At 52.7% G+C, this 25,152-nt stretch overlaps 2 protein-coding genes across 7 annotated transcripts in view; one reads left to right on the top strand and one right to left on the bottom strand.

Moving 5' to 3' along the window:
• vps33a (VPS33A core subunit of CORVET and HOPS complexes) overlaps positions 1-25,152 on the top strand; it is a 366,247-nt gene that overhangs the window by 285,853 nt on the left and 55,242 nt on the right.
• Positions 1-25,152, bottom strand: part of LOC132468245 (probable E3 ubiquitin-protein ligase HECTD4) — a 59,175-nt gene that overhangs the window by 13,891 nt on the left and 20,132 nt on the right. For 2 of the 6 annotated variants that reach the window (XM_060065972.1, XM_060065974.1), the window contains exons 31-64: positions 24,984-25,128; positions 24,295-24,461; positions 23,110-23,256; positions 22,106-22,293; positions 21,183-21,336; positions 19,745-20,025; positions 19,037-19,226; positions 18,850-18,931; positions 18,139-18,341; positions 17,646-17,781; positions 17,126-17,308; positions 16,447-16,611; positions 16,099-16,268; positions 15,562-15,781; positions 15,002-15,163; positions 14,430-14,578; positions 14,143-14,222; positions 13,661-13,824; positions 12,685-12,922; positions 10,973-11,109; positions 10,495-10,621; positions 9,095-9,232; positions 8,462-8,598; positions 8,175-8,335; positions 7,135-7,316; positions 6,300-6,505; positions 5,735-5,865; positions 4,746-4,951; positions 4,207-4,386; positions 1,956-3,424; positions 1,616-1,823; positions 1,242-1,465; positions 761-906; positions 134-239 (exon numbers count right to left, since the gene is read on the bottom strand). In XM_060065972.1, coding sequence (XP_059921955.1) covers positions 134-239; positions 761-906; positions 1,242-1,465; positions 1,616-1,823; positions 1,956-3,424; positions 4,207-4,386; positions 4,746-4,951; positions 5,735-5,865; positions 6,300-6,505; positions 7,135-7,316; positions 8,175-8,335; positions 8,462-8,598; positions 9,095-9,232; positions 10,495-10,621; positions 10,973-11,109; positions 12,685-12,922; positions 13,661-13,824; positions 14,143-14,222; positions 14,430-14,578; positions 15,002-15,163; positions 15,562-15,781; positions 16,099-16,268; positions 16,447-16,611; positions 17,126-17,308; positions 17,646-17,781; positions 18,139-18,341; positions 18,850-18,931; positions 19,037-19,226; positions 19,745-20,025; positions 21,183-21,336; positions 22,106-22,293; positions 23,110-23,256; positions 24,295-24,461; positions 24,984-25,128 — 6,982 coding nt within the window. Of the gene's footprint in view, positions 1-132; positions 240-760; positions 907-1,241; positions 1,466-1,615; positions 1,824-1,955; positions 3,425-4,206; positions 4,387-4,745; positions 4,952-5,734; positions 5,866-6,299; positions 6,506-7,134; positions 7,317-8,174; positions 8,336-8,461; positions 8,599-9,094; positions 9,233-10,494; positions 10,622-10,972; positions 11,110-12,684; positions 12,923-13,660; positions 13,825-14,142; positions 14,223-14,429; positions 14,579-15,001; positions 15,164-15,561; positions 15,782-16,098; positions 16,269-16,446; positions 16,612-17,125; positions 17,309-17,645; positions 17,782-18,138; positions 18,342-18,849; positions 18,932-19,036; positions 19,227-19,744; positions 20,026-21,182; positions 21,337-22,105; positions 22,294-23,109; positions 23,257-24,294; positions 24,462-24,983; positions 25,129-25,152 lie in introns of all 6 variants that reach the window. The other 4 variants (XM_060065975.1, XM_060065977.1, XM_060065973.1 and 1 more) reach the window with 3 other exon arrangements.

The raw sequence follows: 25,152 nt of genomic DNA, 5'->3' as shown, positions 1-25,152 counted from the left end.
GGAGCCGGGGATCCGAACTAGCAACCTTCCGGTCACAACTCTACCTCCTGAACTGAGCCGACCCTACCCAACAGTAGATGGTTATCCATAGAATGTGAGCAGATGAACCCAGCGGTGACCTCGCCACCCTACCTTCAGGCTTCTTGGCGGGAGACTTCTCCACGTCCTTCTCGTCGGGCCGAGACTTCTCTGGAGACTTGGGCTTCAGGACCGTCTTCTTCTCGCACAGTGCAGTCCTGCTGGACCGAGACATTCCTCCGTAAGGACAGGAGTGTGTGCGTGTGTGCGTGTGTGTGTGTGTGTGTGTGTCTGTCTGTGTGTGTGTCTGTCTGTCAGTGTCTGTCTGTCTGTCAGTGTGTGTCTGTCAGTGTGTGTCTGTCTGTGTGTGTCTGTCTGTGTGTCTGTTTGTGTGTCTGTCTGTGTCTGTCTGTGTCTGTCTGTGTCTGTCTGTGTCTGTCTGTCTGTCTGTCTACCTGTCTACCTGTATGCAAGTGCATGCATGTCTGTAGACGGCAATTCAATTTCATTTTAAAACATTCGTGAAATTTGCACTTCTACAGTGATAAAAAACAACTACTGTTGCCTTCTAAAGCTCCAATTCCCTTTCCTATTCTGTGCGGGGACGTCTCTTCATTGAGATCTTTGCAGCTCACGTGGAGCCACAAATGACATTGAACTGAAATGCCATTAAATCCTGCACACATGTAAGTGGTGCACGCACACCGCATGCCAGGGCAGTGGGGACAGAAGGGCTCCTGACCTGACGCAGTTGAGCACCGACTTCTCTTTGGTGGCGGGCTTGCTGATGGGTCTCTTGGTGCTCACCACCTTGCCCGGGTGCTGCTCCTTGCCCGCCTTGCTGTACTTGTTCTTGTTGGGCTTGGAGGTGCCGTACTTTCGCAGGATCTGGGAAGAGGGAAAGCAGGCTCAGGTTTTATTTTTTATTTTTTTTATCAAAGCTTTCTTAGGTAAGATTGTTAAAAAGAGAGCAGAAAAGAGAAGAAGAGTGCAAGAAAGTGCAAAAAAATGATACTCCTTCTCCGCTCCCTCCCTATAGATAAATTACGGGAACCAATCGTGGAAGAGACGCCCTTATTGGTCAGAAATGATCTGTGAGATATTCAAAACAGACATTGCTGAACGATAACCAGCCATTTATTATCACACTCCACTCCCAAACAATAGCTCTTGTATCTTACCTACAGCACCTTTAAACCGTGTTGCATTTTATTATCTCCTACCTGCGTCAGCTGGTCGTCAAGCACTTTCTTGGGCGGTCGAGCGTGCGTGAAGAAGACGTGCAGCAGGTTGCCGGGGGTCTGGGCGCTGATCTGCTCCTTGCTCAGGTAAATGTCCGACACCTTGGCCGGCTTGACGGGCGTGAGGCTCAGCATCTGCTCCGAGTGGACGCAGCTCTTGAAGATGTCCGTCAGGACGTCCCGTGCACCCGGCACCAGTTTGTCCCCTAGGAAGAGGAGCACAACACCAGTAAGTGGATCTTACAGCTGCAGGGAGAATGGAGTCATGGATGGATGGTTCTGACCTCCACCCCTTGATAAAAATTATAGAGAGAGAGAGAGAGCGAGAGTGCGAGAGAGAACGTATGGCGACGAACCTCTCAGGGACTTGTCCAGGAAGTAGTCCTCCAGCGCCGAGCTGCCCTGGGTGTCGAACAGGCTCTGGTTAACGCTGGACGCCGTGAGGATCTCCTCGCTGGTCAGCTCCATCAGCTCCTCCTCACCCTCCAGGCTGGAGAGGCCGATCAGGTCGCTGCTGTTGAAGAGGCTGGCGCGGATCTTCTCCACCTTGGCGCGGGAACGCACCTAGGACGAGCCCAAAGGAAGAACGTCAGCAATCTTCCAGTGCCAATTTTCCCACAATCTCCCATCTAGGATGAGGTGTGCATAATCAATCCCAGATGGGTAATCCTGGGTTCCCATGTGTGAACCACCCACCTCTATGACGGCGTAGCCCTTGATGGGGCGGGCCAGGACCACGTGGCTGTCCATGGAGGTGACGGTGTACATGGAGCCCCCGTCGGACACCGACGCCGCGTCCCCGCTCTCGGGGGTCTCCCCCAGGCTGCCCAGACTGCCCAGGCTCCCCGTGCTGCACAGGGAGACGTCCAGGCTCTCCTGGCTCGACACGTTCTGGGGCTCCGTGGGGCCCGGCGGGGGGTAGCCCCCGGCGGCGGCGTTGGCGGCGGCGTTCTGCCCCGGGGGCAGGCCGACCAGCGGGTCCTGGTCCACCGACAGCTCGCTGGTGGTGCGCGAGACCCCCTGGGAGGAGCTGCAGATGGAGGTCTGGCTGGTGGAGCCCGACGCGCTCACGCTCATGGCGGGCGTGGCGCTGCTGGAGCTGTCAGGGCTCTCGGGGCCCCCGGGCGAGGGCCGCTCGGGCCCACCCGGCCGGCCGTCCTGGGGGCTGCAGAGCCGCACGGCAGCGGGCTTGGGCTTCTTGGGCTCCTCCTCCTGCAGGGGGATGAAGATCTCGTCCTTGAACAGCCCGCCGTGGGCGTTGCAGGCGCGGCGGATGGCGCCGCGCACCGCCGGCTCCTCCAGGTGCGTGGGGATGCCCGAGAGCACCAGCAGGCGGCCGTGGGCCGTGGGCCCCACCAGGGCCTGGCAGGCGTCCGTCACGGCGTCGCTGGTCACGCTCAGCCCCTGGGGGTCCTTGTTGGCCAGGTGGCGCAGGATCATGAGCAGGGTGAGGCCGCGGTGGAACCACAGCATGTCCTCGGGCTTGCCGCCCGCCATGTTCAGCAGGGCGCTGTCGCTCTCCGAGAGCCGCGCCCCCCCACCGCCGCCGCCGCTCCCGCGCTTCCCGGAGGAGGCGGCGGCCACGGCTGCGGCCACCGCCGCCGCCGCCGCCCGCTCCCGCTTCAACTTGACCTTCTTGCGCTTGGACAGCAGGCTGGGGCTCTGCGGCGTCTGGCCCGGCGAGGACGACGACGACGACGACGAGTCGCTGAGGTTGGGCGCGCTGGCGGAGGACAGCGCGCCAGCCGACACGCCCGCGCCCACGTTGAGGGGCAGCGTGACCTCCGACACCGACAGGCACACCTCCATCAGGGCGTGGAAGTAGGTGGAGAAGCGGCTCTGCTCCGTGCCCAGGGCCAGGGCGGCGCCCCCGCAGCAGGAGGAGGAGGAGGCGGAGGAGGAGGAGCCCCCGGCCCCCCCGCCCGCCGCCCCCCCACCGGCCGCCGCCCAGCCCTGGGTCTCGCGGTCGTAGAGCGTGCGGAGCTCCGTCTGCAGGGCCATGACCACGGCCAGGCATGGGTTGAGCAGCAGGCCGATGGAGCTGGACAGGCCGGCGGGGCCCTTGCGCTGCTCCAGCTGGTGCACCTTGCGGAAGAGCTCGGCCAGCAGGTGGAAGCTGAGCTCCTTGATGCAGGGCGCCAGGTCCGTGTTCCACAGCAGCCCGCCTGGGAGGGGAGAGGAGACGTGGTGACGGGCGACGCCAGGCATGGATCACATGGTTGGATTTTGATCAATTGGGGAATAGTAGAATAAAATACAGCTGGGTCTCAATTGTCAATCATTTAAGCTGTATTTAAAAAATAAAAAGGTTTGGGAGTCTATCGGCTCCCAAACAATGATGTAAATGTACTGGGGAGGAATATTTCAGATGATTAGGTGAAATCAAATATTACACATTTTATCCCCACCAAAGCTGTCCTTTTTGACAACGAGTTGCAACACCCTGCACCGTCTCTGGCGACTGCAAGTGGGAGTTTACCACTTTGTCGATGGTAGTGCTTAAAACTAGCCATTGAAATTCCACCACAATCCGTATGGTCCCCCAGTACTCCATGAATGTCGATTGACCAATCGCATGATCAAACGTGCACTGCGAGATAAGCTCATTTGCATAAAGTGAAGTGAAGTGTGTAGTTGAGAATGGACTTTATTTATTTTATTTTTTTATCCCTCCCCTTTCAACGTTCCGCGATGCCCTGCCCGCACGCCAGCCTTCCCAGAATCCCTTGCGCCACACGAACATGCCTCCAATACAAAGTGGATGTGTGGCGACTGCCTCGCTCAAGGCCACGCGTTTGGTGCGGCCGGGCCATAATGATCAGATATAAAAGTGACAACATTTCATGTGTTCTAGCTCGAGTTTGAGCTCCCCTTCATACACATGGGAACACATGTTCCCGTTGGCTGCGTGGCGCCTCCAGCCAGCGTTAGTGGACGCCAGACTCACCCAGCAGCTCCACCACCTGCAGCAGCACCGACGAGGGCAGCGTGTCCAGCTCGTCCTCCGACTGATCGCTGCTCTCGCTCAGCCTCCACGTCAGCAGCTGCTCGGCGAACGCCATGGCCAGGGGGAACTCCAGCGGCAGGGAGTGCAGTACCAGCACCGCGCCAGGCGGGGGCGACACCCCTGAGAGACGACACCAGTTGGTCTCACATTGAGTCATTATGATGGTGTAATAGTGACACAAGATTTACTTGTGTTGAAGATTTCTTGATTTTTTTCTGTTTTTCTGTGTGCGTGCTTTTCTGTGTGTGCTTGCGTGTGTGTGTGTGTGTGTGTGTGTCATTGCGTCTATGTGTGTGTGTTTTTCTTTTTTTGCATGCTTCTGTGTGTGCGCGCATTTTGGTGTGCATGTGTGTGTCTTTGCTAGTATCTTTTTTTTTGTGTGTGTTTTTGTGTGTGGGGGTTAAATGTCTATTTCTGTCTGTGTGTTTTAGTGTGTTTTAGTGTGTGTGTGTGTGTGTGTGGCTTGCGGGGCTACTCACCTAGCTTGATGTGCACCTTGTCGGTGGGGATGATGACGGAGGGGTACTGGTTGGAGGTGGGTGGGGGCGTGAGGCCCGTGTTGGTGGGCGAGGCGTCCCGCGGGTAGCACACCGCCTCCATCAGGTTCAGCTGGCCGTTCCGCCGCACCTTGTGACCCAGGCCGTACACCATCACCCGCGCCCAGGGGGCCTTGTACAGGCTGGAGCTGATCACACACACACACACACACACACACACACACACACACACACACACACACACACACACACACACACACACACACACACACACACACACACACACACACACCCCGAGAGAGACACATACACACACACACACACACACACACAGAGCAACACACACACACACACACACACACACACACCCCGAGAGAGACACATACACACACAGAGACAGAGAGACAAGAGAGGAAGAGAGACACACACACACACAACGAGAGAGACAGAGAGAGACACACACACACACACACACACACACACACACACACACACACACACACACACACACACACACACACACACACACACACACACACACACACACACCCCGAGAGAGACACATACACACACAGAGACAGAGAGAGAGAGACAAGAGAGGAAGAGAGACACACACACACACACACACAACGAGAGAGACAGAGAGAGACACACACACACACACACACACACACACACACACACACACACACAGAGACACACACACACCGAGAGAGACACACACCGAGAGACACACACACACACACACACACACAGACAGACACGCACAGACAGACACGCACGCACACACAGACAGAGAGACAGACACACACACACACACACACACAGGTGAGTCAGGGACAGACAGACAGACAGACAGACAGACAGACAGACAGACAGACAGACAGACAGACAGACAGGGGTGAGTCAGAGCGTCAGCCAGCAGGGGGACACTGATCTGGTGTCTTCGGAGCAGAGGGGGCCCTACTCACTCCTTGCGGCTGCCCAGCTGGCCCTCCCTGCAGGACGCGATGACGAAGGCAGCGCCGGGGAAGCTCACGTCCATGCTGACCTTGGACTCGCTGACGGGGAACTCCTCCGACGTGAACTGCTCCGGGGTGTTCTGCCGGGGCGGACAACGGGGCAGGGGTGGAAGGAGGGTTAGAGGAGGGAATTACAGAGACATTTAGGGAATACACCAGGGGTGGGAGTCACAGGGTACCACACGATACGATAAGAGATACATGGGCCACGATACCCATAATATTGCAATACCGCAATAATCAATATATTGTTAGACCATCATATAACAATACATCACGATATATGTCTAACGATGAATACAAAATGAAGGTAAAGTGCTGGAATTCTTTATTCATGGTCCAAACTGAGCTTTTCAGTTAATCGTCTTAAGCTAGTTAAATTCCGTTCAGAGATAGCCTTATTCAGACGCATCGCATTTAAGAAGCAGGTAAGAGTTAGGCCTTCAAGCGCGTACACTGCGGACAATGGGGTCGCGCCTTCCCAGCGCCGTTCCCTCGACAGCGGCGGCCGTACCTGCAGGAAGCAGCAGATCTGCTTGGTCAGCTCCAGCAGGCTGTCCTCCCCCTGGTGCATGGCCCGGGTAATGGCCACCGTCAGCCACTCGCGGATGGGCTGGGCGTTGCCCTGGTAGAACAGGTCAGTGGGGGAGCAGCTCTGGCCCTGGAGGTTGTGCAGCGTGGACTGGGCCAGCAGGATGGAGCTGGAGCTGATGGTGCCATCTGCAGGGCAAAGAGCGCAACACCAGCCGCTTGAGCACGAGGACCAGAGCGGCGATGGTGTGACACCGAAACACACCAAAAGGTAGGATGGGCGAGTTGTGAAGAGAGAGAGCAGAAAAGAGCGGCAGACTACAAAACTTTTCAAACCCCAAAAACGCTCTTCCCTTTCTGCTCCCTCCCTCCATATGGTTTCCCGGTTCTGTAGGTGGTGAAGAAGTAAAGGCTGCGTCACGTTTTGAACCACACACTTTTCCTATCTAGTTTCGACTGGGATTTTGGATTGTCGGTTAACAGTAGCATTAACAATCGTTTACTAATTTAACGGCACCGACAATCAAAAAACCCAGTCGAAACTAGATGGAAAAGGTGTGGAGCTCAAAACGTGACGCAGCTTTTACTTCTTCGCCACCTACAGAGTTTATAATATTTGATCATTAACAAAAACCATGTTATTTCCCACGGACATTTGACTGAGGGAACCGGAGCCTCGGAGGCGGGACTTATTCTTCAGAGGTCTATTGAGTAGGGCTTCATTCACACTCCTGGTTGGATGAATAACAGGAACCAATCAGGGAAGAGATGTACAGACCAGATATTCTCACAGCGTAGTCGCACAAGTGAGCACTGACCAGGTAGAGGCGGAGCCAGCAGCTGATTGGACAGCAGCTGCAGGTGCTCCAGCGTGATGTCCCGGACGGCAGGGATGTGGAAGAGGCGAGTGAAGGTGTGGGGGTTCTTGGGGGCGAAGATGTTCAGCAGGGCCATGCGGCAGTACAGGCGGGCCAGGGCGCTCTCACAGCGCATCAACTCCCTAAGAGCAGAGCAGCGGGAATGCTTATCTCCTTAGCCGTGTTCGAAATCGTTCCCTATCACGGATATAGTGCACTGTATAGGGTGCTCGCCATTTTGTAGGGGTGTTAGACTTGTCAGTGGTTAAATTCATTCACTATATAGTGGACAATAAAATACCCACAATTTGAGTGAACATAGGATGTTCCCTACATGTTACTCCCGTGTACCACAATGCAATGCGGTCGTGTTTTCTAAACGTCATTTACTGACGCAAATTACGTTTAGTAATGTTTAGCGTAGTGTCCGAGTTCTCGTTTGTTTGTTCCCTATACAGTTCACTATATCATAAACACTATATAGGAACATAGATTTCGAACACAGCTCTCGTCTCAGATCAGTTCCTGTTAACATTGAGTTAACATTGTGCGCCGAGGTAATAGGTCCGCTTGGCTGAAGTTTGACTGCACGACTTTTTATCGTCATAACGAGGGTGTGTGTGTGTGTGTGTGTGTGTGTGTGTGTGTGTGTGTGTGTGTGTGTGTGTGTGTGTGTGTGTGTGTGTGTGTGTGTGTGTGTGACTGTGTGTGTGTGACTGTGTCTGTGTGACTGTCTGTGTGTGTGTGTATCTTTGTGTCTGTGTGACTGTGTGACTATGTGACTGTGTGTCTGTGTGTCTGTGTGCGTGTCTGTGTCTGTGTGTGACTGTGCGACTGTGTGTCTGTGTGTGTGCGTGCGTGCGTGCCTGTGTGTATGTGTGACTGTGTGACTGAGTGTCTGTGTGTGTGCGTGCGTGCGTGTCTGTGTGTGCGTGTGTGTGTGTCTGTGTGTGTGCGCGTGCGTGTGTGTGTCTGTGTATATGCCTGTGTGTATGTGTTACCTGTGGATCTGGATGTTGCTGCTGTCCAGGGACACGAGGCCGTTGGCGGCGGTCCTCCGGGACCCAGCGGGGGGCCTCTCCAGCATCTCGATGGGGTACCAGTACCTGACAAGGACCCCCTCGCTGCGCAGGTACGTCTCCACCTGCACCAGCTCATTCACCTGAGCAGGGCGCACACACACACACACAAACACACACACACACACACACAATGGTTACAAACGTCACTACGACGGGAGAATAAGACCAACCACAAAGGGTCGCCAGTTGCGTTGCGCTGCGCTCACAGAGTCCACGTCCAGGACCACGCCGTGCAGCCCGAAGGTCTTCAGCATGCCCCGGATGGCGAACTTGGGCAGGGCCATGCCCCCGGTGGTGCTGTTGGTGTTGTTGCTGTCGGGGCAGCGGATGACCACCGTCAGGCCTGTCATGTTGGAAACGACACAAAGCTGAGTAAGAGTTGTTTTTCTCGGCAACATACTTTTCTTTTTCACAGAGGGGTCGGTCCCAGTACAAACACAAGTGTCACTCATTACAGGTTTGCTTGTTTTGTGTCCAAGGGCACGCACAGTAACCTCTTTTCACTTGTTTACTAGCCCTGCCCTGGAACGCTACAATAGCAGACCCATAATTAGTGCTATGATGGACACCCGTGTTTGTGCCAAGATTACGCCTCAGAATGCCTTAATGACATAATCGCTCACGTACATCGAGTCTTAACCTTAAGTCCATCTACAGTTCACATATGGTCACATATTTGTGTAGTTTGGTGGTTGTGTTAAGATGGAAGGTAGGTAGGTTGTGTTAAAGATGGAAGGTGGGTAGGTTGTCTTAGGATGGAAGGTGGGTGGGTTTTATTAGGACGGATGATTGGTAGGTTCAGTTATGATGGTGGGTAGGTTGTGGAAGGACAGAAGCACCTTTTCGGACTTTGTCGATGGTAAACTTGTTGGCCTCCTCCTTGATGTCTTCGATGGTTGGGAGGTACAAGTCCCGCGGGATACCGCCGTTCTCCTCGTACAGGAACTCCACCGTCTGCCTGGCGATGTCCACCATGCCTGATATCATTACACACACACACACACACACACGCACGCAGACGCACACACACACACACACACACACACACACACACACACACAGAGACAACGCGCACAGGAAAAGAGGAAAGGTGAGTCATCGCCATCTCACCCGACGCGAGGTAATTTAATAAGAGCATATAATTTCATTTGTGCGATTACGCTGAGCCCCCGAATGGACATGATGTATACAAAAGCCTCAATTAACCAACCCTGACATTTCCCTCCTGCTTTCTTATCATTTGTCGGAATAGATGTTTTCATTTCCCTAAATCCGTTTCAGGACTCACTTATCTCAGGGTTCACCTTCCTGCTGCCGTGACTAAACTCCAATGAGGGTAATTTGTTTAAAATGCAATTTGCAACGGTGTCCTTAATTCGCCCGGCTCTGGCGCGTCACAAACGATTAAGAGTTGAGATATGAGCTGTGCAAATCAGAGAATGACACTGAAAGACTTTTAGACCGAGTGAAAAACAAGAAAATGTTACCCTTCCAAGAACAGATCTCAGATCAGCAGTTTTTTTGGTCTTCCCATTTTTTCAATTAAATTCAATTTTATTTGTATAGCCATTAATCACAGGTACAGTCTCAAAGGGCTTAACATTCTATATATTTTGACACCCCCCTGACCCTAGCCCACAGAGGGCAAGACACAACTCCCTTTATTAGCAAGGGAGAAATCTTGAGAAGGAACGCATAGTGGGGGATCACGACATCTGTTTTAACGTCTCCTCCCATCTCAATCCTGGTGCCATTCCTATTCAGGGAACCAAACTACTTCAATCTGGTGTTCAAGTTTGACGATAGGCCGGATGGTCTCCAGCGTAGGGCTGCTCGATTATGGGAAAAATCATAATCACGATTATTTTGGTCAACATTGAAATCACGATTACTCAATCGATTATTTTTGAGTTTAAAAACTTGTTGTATTTATTCAGCATGTCTCTCCGAATTCTTTTTTTGTAACTGAGAACCTTAAAAAAATACACAAAATGGTCAAATATAAAATGTTCCAATCTAAAATTATAAACAGATATCTATCCAGCTGTTCTGCCCTTTCTATAAAAATTATGATACTAAAAAATCGTGAAATCTTGATCAAAATTCGATGAATCGCCCAGCCCTACTCCAGCGGACCAACACAATTCGCCAACAGCTCTAAAAGGTAAACATCACAGACGTGATCGATGACGCTCTGTGTGTGAACCCAGCATCTCCGGCCCCCCCCAGAACCACTCACCCAGCTGCAGGGCCCCTTTGATCTGGTCCAGGCCGGACTTCCTCTCCGCCTCGTTCCGGAAGCGTCTGCGGATGGTGGGGAAGACTTTGGTCTCCCAGGCCTTAACCAGCAAGGCGTAGTGGTCCTCCTAAAATAAAGCACAACGACAGACACAGACCGACGCATCACAGACACGGAGAAACAGTGCCCAGATCAACCGATTGGCTACTCGGAGGCCAAACCGACGCCATTTAAAACACGGGAGCAGGGTAGTGTAGGGACTAGGGTGCTTGACCGTATTAGGTACAGAGGGACGCCTAACCCCCGACTGCACCTTAACGAGCAGCACCTGAATCGACTCCAAGTCCCTCGGATCTAAAAGCGTCTCGCAAATGACCTCGATGGCAAATAGGACCCATCAAAACAAATGGCGCATGAGAAGGGGAGGGGGGGGGAGGGGGGGGGGGGGGGGGGGGGGGATCGGCGGACGACGGCTCACCCTCGGGACGTCGTCATCGTCGTCTTCGTCGGTCTCATCGTCGGCGACGGGGGCCAGGTGGGGCTGGGGCCCCGAGGTCACCAGGTTCTCGTAGCTCAGCTCCACCTTGTAGTGTCCCGACAGGTCGCTGTTGTACTCTGTGTCACCGGGAGAGGACAGACAACAAAGCCAGTCCTTACAAACACTGCCAACTGGGAGACACGCATACATACGATACACAGACAGCAGGGCGGGAGGGAGGGGGGGGAGGGAAGGGGGGAGGGGGGGGGGAGACGTTAACGATGTTGGATGAGGTCAGCTGCTGGAGGTGAGAATCCAGAGATGTAAAGTGAGGGAGTGCAGAGAACGGTGAATGAGAGCAAGGTTATGAAACTAAACAAAGAACAAACAAAAACAAAAACTATGTTTCCCTGCCATTGATAAGTATATCATTCACCTACCTGTGGTTGACATGCAAGATGGATTTCCTTGACCAATCAGGGAGGAGATGCCCTGATTGGCCAGAGATTACTCAGGAGGGAGTGGTCTTTAATCCTATTCAGTTCGCCAAGAGACAGGCAGTCTACTCAAGAGTGGATATTCTCACAGTGCATTTCACTAGCTAATACCTGACGGATTGTTATGCCATTTCTTACAACCATCATTAAAATAACAGCTCTTAAACCTAACCTACAGCACCTTCAGATGCGGATCAAAGACAACAATAGTGTGACCCACAGTTAGAAAGGACCACAAAACATCCCTTAGTTGGCTCACAGCGTATCCCATCGGTACGGGACAGCCTCGACCAGGGATTCTCAACCACCAGTCCGCGGACCAAACAATTATATAGATATATTTACACAGCAGGGTTGCCGCGGTATACGGTATTACCGGTGTTACCGGTGTTGAGGCCACCACCGATTACTCGGTGTTGCACACCGGCAACGCCAATATTTTTTTTTTTTTTCAGTAAAAATGAATTTCAGTAAAAATGAATAATATAATTCTAATTAAGAAAATTAAAATGGGTACAATAGGCCACAGTTCTGCTCTGCGCAGAAGAGATTTGGCGCGCTTCCTTACAAAACCGGTAACCATAGCAACGCCGGTAAACAAACCCCGCGAAGCCCAATCCCTACGTGAGCTCCCCGCGCTACGGCCATCCGGAGGCGCACAGAGCTTTTGGCCGTGATATTATGATAGATAAAATAATATTATACTATTATACATAGAATGTTATAAGACGCCGAGAATTGGCGCGCTCCCAGCCGCTGTCACCGAGTGTGAGAGGAGAGTTGACGGAGAAGATGGCGGTTGACCTAGTTTCAAAGTTAATACCGTTTATACCGGTAATACCGGTGTTGACACGAGCGCATTACTCGGTGTGAAAATGTCCACACCGCGGCGACCCTATTACACAGCATGTCACAGTCGTGTTGTTAGACTGTTGCACTGATACGGTCAATTAATAAAACTGTGTTTTTATTCCTTATAATGGCCCTACAGTATCTGTGTTCATCAGATTAGGTTAGGCAGGCATATCATGGTTTGTGTTCTGGTCGCTGCATTAGCGGCCCCTACTGGTTGGTCTGGGCGCCTGCGCCCCCCCCCCCCCCCCCCCCCCACCAGAATATGTATAACGCACCTCAGCAACAGAAAGGTCGAGGGACCCTGGTCTAGACAAGAAAGGGCAGGAAGGGGAAGTGTGCGTGCGTGTGTCAGAGACGTACGTTGCTGGGCGACCGCCACGGCGGCGATGCGGCAGGGGGGTCCGTGCGAGCCCGAGTCGGACGCCACGCTGGTGCCGGCGTCGTTGTCGCTGTCGGACGCCATGGCGAAGGGCAGGGCCTCGAAGTTGGCGCTGATCTCCTCGGCCAGGTCCACGCAGAGGTCGGCCGCGTTGCGGTGCGCTTGGCCGTCGGCGTACGCGAAGGAGCGGCAGCCGAAGTTGGCCCGGATCTTTGTGTTCTGTGAAGGATGGGACGATGCAATGGGGTTTGACAGACAGACAGACAGACAGACAGACAGACAGACAGACAGACAGACAGACAGACAGACAGAATTGAATTGAGGGCATAGGCGGGCATGACATTGTGGTATTGGATGCGTTTCTTTGATCGATCCCCTATGTCTTATGATTCCTCAGCCATCCTACAGAAAGTCGCCTCCTACATTTACATTTACTTTTACATTCAGGGCATTTAGCAGACGCTTTTATCCAAAGCGACTTGCAATAAGTACATTTGTCAGAAGAAACAGAAACTGTCGGTACAGTAAGGATGTTCACAGAACCACTACTGTTAGGTTAACCGATTCCCTGTATAAAACAAAGATAGCTAGCTAGGATCCTAGCCCCTATCCGCTCCTTAATAAAACATGCCTGAATACCTTCTAAGTCTCATTGGATGAGAATGTCATATAAAGTCAGTAAATATTAAAGTTCCCATGACATGCCACCAGGTGTGAGTGTGATTAGCCTCTACAAGCCGTTTTGAAAATCGGTCTCTTATGACATCACAAGTGGGCGTGTCCACCTAGATGTGTGCTGGATGGATCAGCCTACCAGCCTACCCAGTGGACCGTAGCAAACGTTACTCATCTATCCGTCACACATCTAGGTGGACGCGCCCACCTGTGATGTCATAAGGGGCAGATTTTGGTGGCATGTCATGGGACCTTTAACAGTGCTGAATAGCAGGCACCCACCTTCTTCTGAATGTGCACCAGGGGCCACATCCCGCCCGCTACGTCCTCCAGGGTGGGGCTGAGGCGCTGGCCGCAGTAGGTGAAGTACACCCGGCCCTTAGGGGCCTGGCCTGGGGGGGGTGGTGTGCCTTCCGACCGCTCCCACCCGATCCCTGCCACGTCGCCTAGGTCAGCGCACACACACACACACACACACACACACACACACACACACACACACACACACACACACACACACACACACACACACACACACACACACACACACACACACACACACACACTACTATTAGGGTTCCCGGTTATAACAGAAGATGGAGATAATGACTGATGTGTTTAAAGGGCCTCGTTTAAAGATCTGCACGCTGAAAGATTTCTTAAAAAGGGGGTCAACCGATTGGACCCGTTTGTTGACGAGAGATAAGGGCCGTGGAAGATGTGGCGAGGGGATGGTATGAGAGCAGGTGGCTCTGCTGACTCACCAGGGAGCAGAGCCACGTCCAGTCTGACGCTCTTCCACTGCAGCAGGCTGGAGCCGTTATAGTGCACCGCCCGGCCATTACTGCGCCACGCAGGCGGCGAGGCAACGGAGAGATGGGAGGGAGAGAGATAGAGGTTAGGGTCGAGTTAGGGCCGAGAGACACAGAGGGATAGTGGCGAGAGAGAGCGAACGGAGGGAACCAAAAACCCGCCGTCAGCACTCCGGTTAAAGATAGAGCGGTCGGAGAAGGGAGGGTGAAACAAGCGGTGGGGAGGGGCAGAGCCGTACTTGTGGAAGAGGCAGGTGCCCACGGGGTTGGTCCACGCCCCGTCCCGCTTCTCCGCCTCCGTGGCGAAGCCGAAGGACACGATGGGCCCGCTGTCCTCCTCCGAGTCTCCATAGGAGACAATCTCGATCTCCCAGTAGAAGGACGGGGCCTGGCGGGGGACGAGAGACACACGGGGGACAGAGAGCGTGGTCAGCTGGTGCAACCGTGCTAGAATCTAGAATCATAATGCTACGCTGAAGCCAGAGTGGGCAGGAAAAGATCTCTTTTATTTATGATTCTTCTTTTTCAGTCAGGATTTATTTATTTTTTCAGTGGCATAAAAATCGTTTCTATGTGCACTAAATGTAATGCATTAATAGTGTACATTAATTATTGAAAATTAAGAAATATGAAATTGGAAGAAAATCCAATGTTTACAATTTCACAATTTCTCAATATGTAAACATTCAAGTAGGTAATTTAACATGGGTAAATTTTCCTTTTGATCAGTAGCAGCTCCTACTACATATGTTCTCATTCTGAAACCAGAATGTGACACAATTCCACAGAGAGCCAGTCTCCCTCCACCCACCTGCACGGGTACAGGCGAGGTGGCGTAGATGAAAGTGCCCCTGGGCAGCCCCCCTCCGGCGCTGGGGTCCGCCAGGAAGGTGACGGAGGTGAGCCTGGAGGAGAACATGCAGGCCCGGACCGGGGGGAACACTCTGCAGGGGCACCAGGTGATCTCCTTGGGCTGAGACAGAACAAGATGTCCCCAGGAGGACGTCAATAAACACAGGAACCCAGGACAATTGGATTTGGTTTTCTAGTCACTATGTCTATAAAAGCCCTTCACACGTACGTGCGCACATATTAGCACACACACACACACACACACACACACACACACACACACACACACACACACACACACACACACACACACACACACACACACACACACACACACACACACACACACACCAGAATGGGGTTAAGGGTCTGAAAGCCTCATCCTTTCTGCTACCCCCTTCATTGCAAGATAACCTGCTCAGCCAACTCTAATTCTCCCCCTAGGATCCCCTTTCTCCTGCGTTTCTTGCGGCGGCCAATGTGAGTCACATCGAGGGGTCGGTTCTCCCCTGTTCCCACCTGGCGCCTCTCCGTCTGTAGTGGCGGGGGCGGCGGTCGCGCACAGTCGCGGTAGAGCATCCGCACCCGCTCGCACTGGGACTCCACCATGCCCAGCCGCTCCCCGGGGCTGCACTCCTGGGCCACTAGGTTCAGCACCTCCACCGCCGCGGGGCACTGCTGGATGAACTCCTCGCAGAAGGAGCTGTCCTCCAGCAGCTGAGCCATCACCAGACACGCCCTGCGGGGGGGGAGACACAGACGCTCAGAGGGTCAACTGGGTGGGGATGACCGGGGTGGGGCGACGGACGGGGAATCAGGTAGTCAGTGGGGGAGAAAGAAAATCTCTAAAGTAGAAGATAAATTATTAATATACACGTCGTTATGATTGTTGTAAATAAATGAATACAATTAAGAAATCTCTAAAGCAGAAGAAAATGTTATGAATATGCACATCACTCTGATTTATGTAGATAAATAAATAAAATAAAAAAATCTGTAAAGTAGAAGATAAATAAATAAATATACACGTCGTTATGAGTTCCGTTAGTGAATTACCTGGTCCTGATCTCGGCCAGCAGGCGCACGGCGGCCATGACGGGGCTGGAGCCGTCCCCGGTGGCCGGGAGCGAGGTGTGGATGGAGAGGCTGCCCTCCTGTGGCAGCAGCATGGACTGCACCGCCTGCACCACCTTCTCCGTGATGGACAGCTTGTAGAGGGGCAGGGCCTGCCGGGCGATGGGGCCAGAGTGAGATGTTAGAGAGACGGAGGGAAGGAGGGAGGGGAGGGGGAGGGAGGGGATGTAGACGGAGAGATCGACGGGAGAGGAGGAGGGGAGACCAGGGGAGGTGGGGGGGTGTAGATCAGAGGGAGCCGAGCCGAGTTAAAGTCTATAAGATCGTTACCTCGGATCTGGGTGTGCAGAGGCGAGATATGGGTACGGTCAGGACGTCCGAGGATTTGCCCGCTCGTCTGTACTCGCAGGACGGGAACTTCACCGTGGCGATGCCCTCCTGCTCGTTGATGGAGAGTACCACGCCCACACTGCCCAGTACCCCCTTGCCCACCACCTGCCCCAGAGAAAGCAGAGCACTCTTACAGCACACCGCGCGCACACTCGCCGACGACCTCGGAACGTTTTTGAACGTGGTGCAACGAGCTCCGGGCCGTCGATGTCAGGGCCGCAGAGTCCCGACGTCACCTTCCGCAAAAGACTCAAGTCTCACTTGTACAGAGTTCACTTAGACTCTGGAACGCTTCCCCCGCTTCCCTCCACAACCCTCTAACGCACTTATTGTACGTTGTACGTCCTGGGATGTAAAAATAATACTTTGCATTGTGCAGCATCTTATCCTAGCTATTTTTGTTGTACACCGAGGATGGGTTAACCTAGTGATTGTTTGTGCTTGGCACTTGGTTCTATGAACATCCTTACTGTACAAACAGTGATATATTGTTGATTCTCTTTCATCTGACAAAATGTACTTATTGCAAGTCGCTTTGGATAAAAGCGTCTGCTAATCTTCTGCTAATCTTTTTGGGTCGATGGCATTCGTGACGACCAGTTGGACCTCTGGGACCCACCTGGACCTCGGAGCCGATCTTGATGGTCTCCTTGAAGCCCCCTAGGGCGCAGAGCGCGGCCACGGCCTGCCTCCCGATGGCCTGCAGCTTGGCCAGCTTCCTGCCGCTGCTGCTCCCCGTCTCCAGGATGCTTTCCGCGTACTTCCCCAGCTGAGGGATGAACATCAGCGCCCGGGAGAGCACCTGGTGCACGCGCACGCACACACACACGCACAAATCCAAACACGAGCATACATAGACGGACACACACAAACATACATACATAGACGTACACACACACAGACAAGCATAAATAGACGCGCACACACACAGACAAGCATAAATAGACGCGCACACACACACACACACACACACACACACACACACACACACACACACACACACACAGAGAACAAAGAGTCAGTCGGCTTCACCTAAATACATGGGACAACTCTGAAAGGTCATGGATGTGGGACAACAACAGCAGCCTGCCAACAGGTCTATACGAGGTGGGGTCACGCTGGCCGGCGGCGGTGTCTACCTTCTCGGCCGTGCTGGTCCAGATCTGGGCGGTGTTGGACTCGGGGGCTGTGAGCAGGCTGTGCAGCAGGGCGATCACCTCCGCCGCCATGCTGTTGGCCACGTGGCCGCTGATGAACGGCCTCACCGGGTCTGACCTGGGGAACATCAACGCAAGAACAGGGTTTAGGGACCGGGAACAATTATGTTAATGATGTTGGAACGCGAGAACATTAGCAGATCCACAGTTTTACTTGCACACCCATATTTAGATATATATCTATATATATTTTGGTGTCAACGATATGGGTGTTTGATTTGGTTTTATGAATGAAATAATCTTTGATCCGCTCATATTTTTATATATCTAAATATATATATATCAAAAAAAGATATGAGCGGATCAAAGATTATTGTATTTATAGCTTGGCATTGGTGCCAATGACATTATAATGACCATAGACATTCTTATGAAAAAGTTGTGGGTGTGAATCATTCATCTCATCTTTCATCACCTGGCCAGGTCCGAGTTGCGGTCCCGACACACTGCAGTCTGAGCCGTCTTCTTCTTGTCGCCGGTGGTGACCCCCCCAGCCACCTCCGGGGGCGCGGCCTCCACGGGGGGCCCAACGCTCACGATCAGCCCCGACTGAGCCCACTTATTGGCCTTCCTCAGGGCGGCGGACGCCTCCTCGGTGATCACCTCACAGCTGCCACTCTGGAAGCAGGGATCAGAATATAAGCACACGACAATGCATACATCTGTGAATTATAATCAACAATGTTCAGAATACATGACATTATAGCGCTTTTCTAAGTAGCCAGCTTAACATTCCAATACAAAACAATAACTAGAAAGAAAACAAACAAAAACTGAAAAAATGTATGGTATCGGTGGGGGAGAGCTGGCTTAAAGAGGACATATTATACCACCAGGTGAGAGTGTGAGTAGCTCTTGCAAGCCGTTTTAAAAATCAGCATCTTCTGACATCACTAGATGTGTGCTGGATAGATCAGTCTACCAGCCAACCCAATGGACTGAAGCAAATGTTGCTCACCTACCCAGCACACTAGGTGGACACGCCCACTAGTGATGTCAGACGACACCGATTTTCAAAACGGCTTGTGACTGCTAATCACACTCACACCTGGTGGTATAATATGTCCCCTTTAAGAGGTGGGTTTAACGCTGCTTTTAGCATCAGGTCAGTGTCTCTCGCCCCTACCTTGGTCATGTCCCGGTCCATCTTCACCACCTTCTCCATGTTGGCTCCGGTGCCCAGTCGGAAGGGCCGACCTTCTGAACTACTGCAGCACACAGGGAGGGAAACGCTCGGGTCAGACCAACGCACACACAGAGACACATCATCAGAACACAAAGACTGAGCAGGTTTCTAGAGACGGGCTTCCTACCTGAGCAGCGGCTGCAGGACCTCGTGGGACGACTGGTCCTCCCTCTTGTGGATGAAGATGGAGAGCTTGCCGTCCACCGCCTCCCCCTCCTCGCCGCCCTCCTTGTCCGACTTCAGGGCGCCCTTGGAGCTGGCGCGGGTCAGGCTGGTGTCGGGCTCAGAGGCACTGGGGGAGAGCAGGGTCTGGCACCCTGAGAGGAACCACACGACACCTCTTATCCACCAGGGAATCCCACTGCTGAACAGCATCATGCACTACTTTTATGCATTTATTTCTGTTAAAGGCAAGGCGCTGGTAAACTTCGATATGGGGATAGGGTAAGCTAAGGAGGTAGAGTGGGTGATTTGTGACCGGAAGGTTGCTAGTTCAATCCCCGGCTCCTGCTAGCTGAGTGTCGAGGTGTCCATGAGCAAGGCACCTCACCCTAACTGCTCCCGACGAGCTGGCTGTCGCCTCGGTTGACTCCGCCGTCAGTGTGTGAATGTGTGTCTTGACTGTTGCAAGTCGTTTTGGATAAAGGCGTCCGCTAAGCGTAAATGCTTTAAAAAGGCAAAGTAAAAACCCACATCCAAAACCAAAACACATGCAAAACCGATCCTAACCGAGGCCACTAAGAGGAGACAGTGAGCGTGTGCTCCTAACCCAGAGAAGAACCTTTAACCAGTGCTAAAGGCATCACGACCCCCTAACCATCGCACCCCGGCCCACCTGGCACCACGTAGTCGGCCAGCTTGGCCAGCAGCAGGGCGGCGATGCGGGAGGCGGGGTCGCTGGCGTCCTGCTGCTCGGCGTCCAGCGTGCCGATGGAGTAGCTCCAGGTGGGCAGCGCCACGTTGCCGCAGTCCTCCACGCTCATGAGGGGCAGGGCGGCACGGCACAGCTGCAGGATGATCAGCACCAGCTTGGGCGAGGGCCGCTGGTCCAGCAGCAGGGACAGCAGCTTGGACACGCAGGCCGGCTGGCTCAGGATGGTCTTCCCGATGTGGCTCCTGGAGGCACGGGGGTCACCGTCACACGAAACTGTGTGTGTGTGTGTGTGTGTGTGTGTGTGTGTGTGTGTGTGTGTGTGTGTGTGTGTGTGTGTGTGTGTGTGTGTGTGTGTGTGTCAATTATGGCACCCATTGCACTCCTGATCATCCCTGGAAGGAGGGATCCCCCACTCTGAAGGAGGGACCCCCCACACTGAAGGAGGGATCCCCCACACTGAAAAAGGGAGCCCCCACTCTGAAGAAGGGATCCCCCACTCTGAAGAAGGGATCCCCCACTCTGAAGAAGGGATCCCCCACTCTGAAGGAGGGACCCCCCACTCTGAAGGAGGGATCCCCCACTCTGAAGGAGGGATCCCCCACTCTGAAGGAGGGACCCCCCACTCTGAAGGAGGGATCCCCCACTCTGAAGAAGGGATCCCCCACTCTGAAGGAGGGACCCCCCCACTCTGAAGAAGGGAGCCCCCCACTCTGAAGAAGGGATCCCCCACTCTGAAGAAGGGACCCCCCACTCTGAAGGAGGGATCCCCCACTCTGAAGAAGGGATCCCCCACTCTGAAGGAGGGAGCCCCCACTCTGAAGAAGGGATCCCCCACTCTGAAGAAGGGATCCCCCACTCTGAAGGAGGGATCCCCCACTCTGAAGAAGGGATCCCCCACTCTGAAGGAGGGATCCCCCACTCTGAAGAAGGGATCCCCCACTCTGAAGGAGGGACCCCCCACTCTGAAGGAGGGAGCCCCCACTCTGAAGGAGGGAGCCCCCACTCTGAAGGAGGGACCCCCCACTCTGAAGGAGGGATCCCCCACTCTGAAGAAGGGAGCCCCCCACTCTGAAGAAGGGATCCCCCACTCTGAAGAAGGGAGCCCCCTAAGGGATCCCCCACTCTGCGTTCCTTCTCAAGATTTCTTCATTGCTAATTAAGGGGGCTCTCTTGGGGGCTAGGGTCAAGGCGGTGTCATAAACACACGGCCTGTAAGCCGTTTGAAGCTGTACCTGTGATTAAGGGCTATTAAAACACAACAGCGTTTAATTGAATGCGCACAACTGCGGGAGGGAGGGGGGGCGGGTTAGTTTAGTCAGGTGGGTGAGGATGGGAGGGAGAGGTGGGGTTTGGTTTGGTTGACTCTAACCAAGCGTGTGGAGGGGAGGGACGGCCGTACCTGGACAGGTCGTTGAGCAGGCTGAGGACGTCCTGGAGGGCGTCGTTGCCGGCCGCCTGGTTACCGCAGCACTCGGTGGCGCGGGCCAGGTGGTTGGTGAGCAGGCTGGACACCTGGCGGGCCAGGCCCGAGTGGACGGCGTCGGTGGAGCCGCCTGGACCAGGGAGAGGAACCGGGACCGGGGGTTACCGGACGGAGCACATTTACATTTACATTCAGAGCATTTGGCAGATATTAGTATTTACATAAGTATTACAATAAGTACATTTGTCAGAAGAAGGCGAAACAATATATCGCTCTCAGTACAGTAAGGATGTTCATAGAACCAAGTGCCAAGCACTTACCATCGCTAGGCCAAGCCATTCCCCGAAGACAACAAAGATAGCTAGGATAAGATACCGCCCAACTAAGTACTATAACAAAGTACCACATACAATACGTGCGTACATTAAGTGCCAGGACGTACAACATATAATTAGTGCATAGGATAGGCTATGCAGAGTCTAAGTGAACTCGGAACAGGTGAGTCTTGAGTCTTCCTGACTGTACAGCCCTAGAGTTTCATCAGCATAGCGGAAAATAATGTTATGCTCTCAAAGCCTTCGCCCGTTCGACACGGGCAGACGTGCTTTCATTTCGGGATTCATAATTCAACAGCCGTCTATTCCCTACGCGGTTACCGGCCTTCTCTGGAACAGCATCAATACATGTCGATCGTGTCTCGCCTCAACCTCTCCCGCCTCTATATATTCTGCGGCCGTGCCTCGGCTTGGTGTATAAAACATAAGCTTATGGGGAAAGCTTTTTGCCTTACACCGCAAGACGTGCCTGCTAAACTAAAACATATCCTCGGGCTTAAAAATAAGTAGTATCCCCGGCATTGGCTTCACGGTGCTCGGGCGAACCCCCGCGGTCTGACCTACCCTCCACCTTCTCCCACTCGATGCAGCGGTTGGCCAGCACCTGGAAGGCTGCCCACGCCATGGTGGCCACCTTCTGCTTCTTGGTCTGCTTCTCGTTGGAGCTGCTGCCCTCCCGCTGGCTGCTCAGGCTGCACAGGCGGTCCATGAGCTGCACCAGCCCGCTGCGCACCAGGCACTGCTCCTCACTCCTACGGCCACACGGAGAGGGCACGGGGCCAGGCTGTCAGGCTAGGCTCGCGCACTCTCTCTCTCTCTCTCTCTCTCTCTCTCTGTGTGAGAGAGAGAGTATGCACGCTCGTGCGTGCGTGTACACATGCATAAACACTCTTCAAAACACCTCTTTGTTTTGATCACTGGGTAACTTCTCGCTTTGTTTTAGTTTTTTTTGACATTGCGTTTACACACTTTAATTTACTTTAAAAGTACTGGCACTGGGCCACCATATAATTGATACTGTTGGTTCTGTTTTTCCTGTTTGTTCTGTTTGTCCTTACTTTAGCATTTACTTTAGCATCTATTTTTGTTTTTCTTAGCACAACTTTGTATTTTAATTGTTTTGTATTATATTCTGTGTTTTCCACTGCTGCGGTAAAAAAGGAATTTCCCCTCGGCGGGATTATCTATCTACTGTATCTATCTATCTATCTATCTATCTATCTATCTATCTTCATAGGAGTGTTAGCTTAGGAAAACAGGGATGCAGATGTATGTATTTCGTAAATGAACCGTTTGCTCCATATTTTGGAGAGATGAGGATGTCAAGATGGAATGTTTGTTTACCTTTAATGTTTATAAATTAGCCTCTTTTGTTACTAAAGCCTGGATGAAACGTCAGGATGGTTTATATAGTTTGTGTTAGCATTGTTTAGCATCTATGTTTGGTTTTTGGGTCTGTCTGTTTGTGTATACTGGTGTCTTGTCAGCCACTTGTGGGCCGGGCATGCTGATGCACGACACAATAATACAGATTAAATTGCAGCGGGGGTGTTTCCCTTCCTCCTTGCCTGGTGTAGGGGATGGTGCACAGCAGGCCGATGCTGTTGGCGCAGGCGATGGGGTAGCGGGCGCAGAGGGACACCACCGAGGTCATGGTCTCTCCGAAGGCCTCCTGGACCTGGTCCACCATGCCCCCGCAGGTCAGCTCCTCGATCCTACACACAGCAGGTACAACCCGCTTACAAAACACCACTCTCCTGACGCGCTGACATGTTCCTCTGCACTCACATTTCAGAATGCCGATACCGCCTACAAGGCATCCACTTTATCAACACCGAATCCCAACTGCACCCCTCGGTCTCTGAGTCTTTGATGCATGCGCGTACACATCGAATTGAACCCCCGAATTAACATGCTACTAGTTAGTTTAACAATTAACCTGGGGTCTTACCAACAAAATCCTATTAAGGTACAATATGTAACATTGACAGAGCAAATTTTCAAAATTGGAGAATTATACCAGTTACTGGTATAAGTTACTCCACTATCCCCTTGTGATGTTACTAAGGCTTGTCTCATCATACTCATACCTGCCGGTATAATAGGGGCCCTTTAATAATGCCATGCCCACATGCTCCACAATGTCATGTGCCTGTCGACACATGACAAAACTCACACAAGGCTGAATTTTAAAAGGTTTAAGAGTTCAACTGTTTGAAAATACCTTCGTAAACGTCGCAATTATTGGTAGCTTAAAAATAGTAAGTAAGCAACAGGCCAGCCCTCCTTTCAAATGTAATCTTCTGTCTTTGTTAACGGTTAATCACCGGATGGCCAATGTCAGCCATCGGTCAGGAAAGGAAGTCTGAATTAGCATCCCTAATTTGAACCATTACCTTCCTGTTGGAACAGGCAAAGCAATCACAACAGTTGGCTATTGCATCAATACTTCCCTCTGGGGGGGGGGACGCTGTTCAAATGCGTACAGCGTCATTTGAACTAGGCCCGTTGATCACGCCTCTTGTGCTGAAGAAAATGACAGAAGCCTCCCCAGACCAAGCTCAATCTTAGATTGAGCTTGGTCTGGGGAGGCTTCTGTCATTTTAGCCAGGGGGGGGGAGGGAGCTACCACAGCTTAACCAGCTCACCAGTTCACCCAATTCCCACTTTTGGTTTGGTTCTTTGTTCAGTGTGTTCTCCTTGCATGCGTTCCTTCAGCTCAACGACCCCGCCCCCCCCCCCGTCGCTCTTACCTGGGCCCCCCCTGCAGCACCATGGTCACCGGCCCCACCAGGTGCGTGACTCCGCCCACGCGCACGGCGGCGGTGAGCAGCTCTCTCATGTGCACCAGGGCCTGCTTCCGCGTGCTTCCTCGCCGCCACCGGGTCTGCGCCGCCGACAGGAAGCTGCTGCTGGACACCTGCGGGGGGGGGGGGGGGGCAACGGGGACGGCTCAGTCTGGAGCGTAACGTCAGGGGGAGAAGGAGAGCGGCGGCCACGAGGGCGGGGCCATGTGGCCTAAAAATAAAATCTCCCATTTTTTCAAACCATACCCTATTATCGATTTTATTTTTTTTTTTTAAATGACAAATATATATGTTTTTTTAAGTTTGGATTTTATTTGAAGAATAACAATGATTAACAAAAGCAAAATATATGACACACATCTCTGACTCTGCAGTGTGGCTCTGTTTAAGATGCTGGAGTAAATGTGTTGTGCTTCTGCTTTTGGTTTCCACAGACTTTAGGCAAATCTACACACTCACTTTGATATTTTACTTTTAAAAAAATAAAAAAAACTTTTTTTTTTTTTTTTTTTTTTTTATAATCGATTTTCCTTTTATAAAATCGTCCTAAACAATAAATTCAAATAAAGATAAAAAAAATTGATGAATCGCCCAGCTCTAGCGGCCACAGTGTGAAAGGGCGGCGACGGACTTACAGCCTGGTCGGGCGTGGTCCCGATGAAGGCGAAGAGCTGTCCCAGCAGCACGCTGTAGGTGGGCTTGTCCCGGCTGTCCTCGTGGGCCAGCGACTGCAGCAGCGTGAAGGAGCTGCTGCGGTGACTGGTGGGGTGGTGTCGCCTCCTGGGGGCGGCAAGGAAGAGAGGG

Source organism: Gadus macrocephalus, chromosome 11 (assembly GCF_031168955.1).
Source record: "Gadus macrocephalus chromosome 11, ASM3116895v1".
In the NCBI taxonomy this organism is placed as follows: domain Eukaryota; kingdom Metazoa; phylum Chordata; class Actinopteri; order Gadiformes; family Gadidae; genus Gadus; species Gadus macrocephalus.
This window is presented reverse-complemented; position numbering and strand designations above follow the sequence as displayed.